This window comes from Cryptotermes secundus, unplaced genomic scaffold, assembly GCF_002891405.2.
Source record: "Cryptotermes secundus unplaced genomic scaffold, Csec_1.0 scaffold490, whole genome shotgun sequence".
Taxonomy (NCBI): domain Eukaryota; kingdom Metazoa; phylum Arthropoda; class Insecta; order Blattodea; family Kalotermitidae; genus Cryptotermes; species Cryptotermes secundus.
In genome coordinates, this window is record NW_019727100.1 from 11,936 (window position 1) to 16,915 (window position 4,980).

Here is a 4,980-nt window from a genome sequence, read left to right on the forward strand (position 1 = left end):
TAATTCCGTAATCTCAGCAGACAGTAACTGAGTGGCCCCATAATTTTTATTATACTTTTAACTCTTATTTTATGCATTCCGACACCAATCGAGATTCCCATTACTGTCTTAGAATTTCGTATTATTGTGAAAATTTTCTGAAATAGTAGAGCTATTCTGAACTCCGGGTGGGGGGAACTTCTTGTCGCCTGGGACGGCATATAAACTGGCGGGGGCCCTGTTTCCTACCTCCAAGAAAACCATCTCACACAAAGATCAGCCAGTTACACGTGTAGAGGTGAAAACAATGCTTATTCTGGTAACCAGATGAAACCCTAGCTGGGTTAATGAACGTGCAGCAGATGGTAAACACAGCTAAGACCATCCATCAAATAGTTCCAAGGATGATACCACCCATGTAAATCCTGTATCCAATTGCCGCATACACTATTCATCTGATTAATGAATAAAATTCACATCAGTATTTTACATTCAGAATGCTAAATTTTGCCCCCGACAGCGCATAATATATTCTGTTCTACAAAATACCCCTTGAGTGCACGGGAGATGCAAGAAATGCGCATAAAATTTTCAGTCATAAGATCTAAAGGGAAGAGACCACGGATAGGTGAGAATGGATTTTAAAAAACAGCCCGGAGAATGTGAACTGCCTCGGCGTAGGGACCAATGGCATGCTCACGTGATTACGGTAATGTACCGTCAAGTTTCACACAAGCCAGTGAATTTCTATAAATATATATCAGCTACTACGAACACTCATCAAAGCACAGTTATGAATGAATGGGTCTAAGAACCGCAGATAACAGTGGCCGGGCCATCTAAGGCATGAACCGTCTTCGCCCGGTAGAACATTGGGGTCGTGGGTTCGAATCCCTTTCGAGGCATGGACGTCTGTTTTCGTTTATTCTGTTTTCTGTTGTTCTGTGTAGGTAGCTGATGAGCTGATCACTAGTCCAAGGAGCCCTACCGCCTGTGTATAGGATTAAGAAACTGAAAAATTGGCGAAGGCCCAAAGAGCTGTACAGCCACAGGCAGAGAGAGAAAGAGTGGGTTTAAGAATTAACCAAATCGTGTCTACCTATAATTTACTGGAGCATTCGGCGCAAAACAGAAAAAAAACTATGTCATAAGAAAGCCCACACGAAGGTAGTCTAGAAAGTGGAAACACTTTTTCAGATGTTATTACAGTGAATGCTATTTCGGATGACCCGATGTCCTGGGCACTATGAAGTTAGTATCCACAGCGTGGGCATTCTCTCTCTGTCCCAGCACACCGACCTGACTTGGCCATGAAGACCTCTCGAACTGTTGCGCGTGCCGCTTGCTACGACATACATTCCTAAGTCTTTATTTTAAATGAGCAACATGGCTTTCACTAAAGCCGTTCTGTATGCCGCTCATTCCCTGATCATATAGACTGCGAATTGCGAGTCAGCGAGATTCTCATTAAGACTGCCGTCTTCTGGGATTGTGAGGCCGTGCTGTTTGGTACATAGGTGTCAGTGTTTCGGAGGAACCTCTTGCCTCTCTTTTCAGGTTAGAATAGTCATTGTGATATCTTTAATTTAGTTTCGGATGAATTTCTAGTCTTCCATGCCTGTTGCAGAAGAGCGGGGTTTCTCACAGGTATCTGGAAACGTTTCGGGTCCTCCTTCTTCAGGGCAGAACATGGGATGTTAGCCGTGTAGTCTGTTAGATGAGTGCATGGAGAGATCTGATGCCTCCAATAGCGTTTGAGGGGAAAGTTCCTTCTCCATCTTCAGGGTTGGAATAAAAAAGTGACGCCATGTAGTTAACTAAATTACTGGACTCGAATCTAAGAAGACAATGACCTTTATTGAAAAAGGTGAAGTTGCCTGTGTCGCTATATTGACTGCGCTTCTCGGGGTCCCTCAGTATTGCTTTCAGGCCTCAGTATCCTTTTAAAAGTTCCCACCCATCTCAATATATAGGTCCATATTGAAACATTTTAAGGACAGAAAGCGTAATGATTTCTTCACAGAGGTCGTTTTATTGCTATTTACATTACATTAAAAAAAATTCCCACATCCAAATCCTAACACCCAATATTGAAGAAAAAAGCAATCTGTTCCGAATTTGTAATTTTCGTGAGAATGCTGACAGACGAATTTTTTTGTGGGGAGAAAATGATTGTTAATACAAAATCGGCCTAGGCGACAGATGCAAACAAGTTTGTCGGCTGACCATTCTGCTGAATTTAATTAGTACTACATGTACACCCGCCCGTTCAGTGCTTTCTGTCCTCCTTGTGTCGGCTGACCACGAGTGACCACCATCCCCACAAGTAGAACAAACTCTTGCATCGTTGGTAACGAAGCGCATGTGAGTAGTGGAAGTGTGTAAATTTTTGGTATGATTTAGGGAATCAGTAGGATCATTCGAGAGAAATTCAGTTTTCTCATATTTTGACAAATTATGGTGTTCGTGATATTATTCCGCTGTTGCAAGTTCTAATTGGGATTCTGGTAAACTTCGCAACGTCTGCTCTGAGGGTGATGTTTCTAGTAGAATGCACATTTTTACTGTTTTATGCCCTTTCTCGCCTGTAACATACCAATCCGACTGAAGGAAGTTGTGAGAGCTGATGGTCCATATTGAATTGGTTGGAGTTGCAGGTCACACAAATGCATTTTTTTGCACCTCTGCAATGTAAATTTGTAGAGAATATTGCTGTTTCTAGGACGGAGCTCCGTGCAGTCTGGTAACCCCTTACCGACGTTTTGGAAGCAAGAGGTTCACTCAAAATGGGTGAACTAGGTGCCTTCAAAACTGAGCAACAATCTGTTAAGACTACACAAGTTGTAATAAGACACTAAGCTTCTGCCGGCCTCTACTGTGAGAAGAAGGAAGTCCATGTCAGTGTGTGTTTGTTCACAATAATTAGTATGTTTGCTTACAGACATGGGCAAATATTCAGAGCTAGGTACAGCTACACCTGTTAGAAATATGATGCCATATCACTAGGATTATTGTAAATCAATTCAATTGCCACCCACAAATAAAATAAAGTTTCAAGGTTATGAAAGATTCTGCATTGGCTTGGAACAGGAATGCCGAGAATTCTGCTACAGAGAGCTGAAGAAACATTTCCTGCAGTGACAGAAAGGATGGTGAGTGTTTTGTGCTTGTGTACACATAGAAGAATTTTATCGTCATCAGTCAAATCTCATATTTTAAGAAACTAAACTTTTTAGTGATATGGGTATGTAAGTAAGTAAGGGGTGGGCCATAAAAACCGGCCCACACACTGTGACCTTCAATGGTCTATTGTGCTTCTCCTTGGATTAGCCCTTTATTAATCCTACGCTTTTAATAAAGTGAAGGACCCTGCTTATGGGGGCGTCATAAAAGTCACCTGAGATTTGATACAGAAGTACACCTTATATACACATACAGGCTTATAACCATAGTAACACATAACAGTATAAAGATACTGTTGTTACACACGTAACTGTAGTTGCACATAACAGTAAACATCACTTAGGTAACAAGAAATAACCTATTGATATATTGGGTTTTTGGACTTTATCCATCATCCAAGTTTTTAAGATAACAAAAACACGACGTTTCGGAAACTGGATCTGTTTCCGTCCTCAGGTGAAGGAAAACACCTATTCAGTTGGGTCCGTTAGAAAGAGCTAGCCTCAATCACTGGAGAGAAATAACCTAGTTCTTAAATTGTTTACTATGATGTTGCCAACTCTAACATTATATTTCAGTATTTGAGAGTTGCCAACTCTCAAATACAACAGTGTACTGTAGACAGTACACTGTCTTGGAAAATACATATTGAACAAATTATACCTAAACTAAATGCAGCTTGCTATGCGATGAGATCAATTAAGCCTTTTATGTCACAGGAAACACTGAAGATGGTTTACCATGCCTACTTTCATTCTATTATGAACTATGGATTAATATTTTGGGGGAACTCTTCACATAGTGTAATAATTTTTAAAATACAAAAGAATATAATTAGAATCATTACAGGATGTAGAAGTAGAGATTCATGTAGAGAATTATTTAAGAAATTAAAAATTCTACCTCTTCAATCGCAATACATATTATCGCTTCTCTTATTTGTTGTTTACAACAAAGATAAATTCAAATTAAATTCTGATGTCTATAACATGAATACTAGACAAAAATATAACTTCCACCTACCCTCATCAACTTTATCAGTATATCAAAAAGGAGTCTACTTTACTGGCATAAAAGTGTTCAACAATCTGCCACAAAGTATTAAAAACTTGGGCAATGATACTAAAAAGTTTAAATCAGAGTTAAAGAATTATCTACATGCTCATTCCTTCTACTCTTTAGATGAATACTTCAATGTAAATAGAGAATGATGTAAAATTAAGTTATATTAATTTTTAAGCTAAAATTGCCTGTACTTATGTATGTAACCTTTTGACTTGTTCTGTATCCAAAGGTACTAACCTGCTTAGGATTTATAGAATGTAAATAAATTCAATTCAATAACACAAGTGACAAAATCGTAAATGAGCCATGGCCTCACAATCACACAGGATGTGTGCGGCTGATTTGTTATCTTGTAGGCACCTTTCACAAGTTGCCCTGTCTGTCAGTCCCAACTTGAAAAGGTGTCCTTTCAGGTGGCAGTGTCCGGCAAGTAATCCTACCACCCATTTTAGTTGATCTCTGTATAATCTCAACAGATCCTGTGTTCTTCTGGCAGAGGGTCCTCCTATAAAACCCGTTGCCTGTCAGAGTCCAATTATGGATTCCCAGTATCTTTTATGATTTCTATCAGTCCAGTCCATGACCGCTTTTTTTTTTTTTGGCAACTCCAGTTGATAATGTTATATTTTAGCGTCCTGTTGCACTGATTTAAGTCCATGATTTATTTTATCCGTCTTCTAGTGCATACATTTATCTATCCCCTCTTCTCACTCTCACTACATGTTTCGGCACAAATGTGCCATCTTCAGGTGC

At 39.5% G+C, this 4,980-nt stretch overlaps 1 protein-coding gene across 3 annotated transcripts in view; it reads left to right on the plus strand.

The window, feature by feature from the left end:
- Positions 1-2,366: 2,366 nt before the first annotated feature.
- LOC111864410 overlaps positions 2,367-4,980 on the plus strand; it is a 22,105-nt gene continuing 19,491 nt past the window's right edge. For all 3 annotated transcript variants that reach the window (XR_004513018.1, XM_023851634.1, XM_023851635.2), the window contains exons 1-2: positions 2,367-2,944; positions 3,070-3,131. Coding sequence is in view for 2 of the 3 variants with exons in the window: in XM_023851634.1 (XP_023707402.1) it covers positions 2,923-2,944; positions 3,070-3,131 (84 nt within the window). In the remaining variant the exon portion in view is untranslated. The remainder of the gene's footprint in view (positions 2,945-3,069; positions 3,132-4,980) is intronic.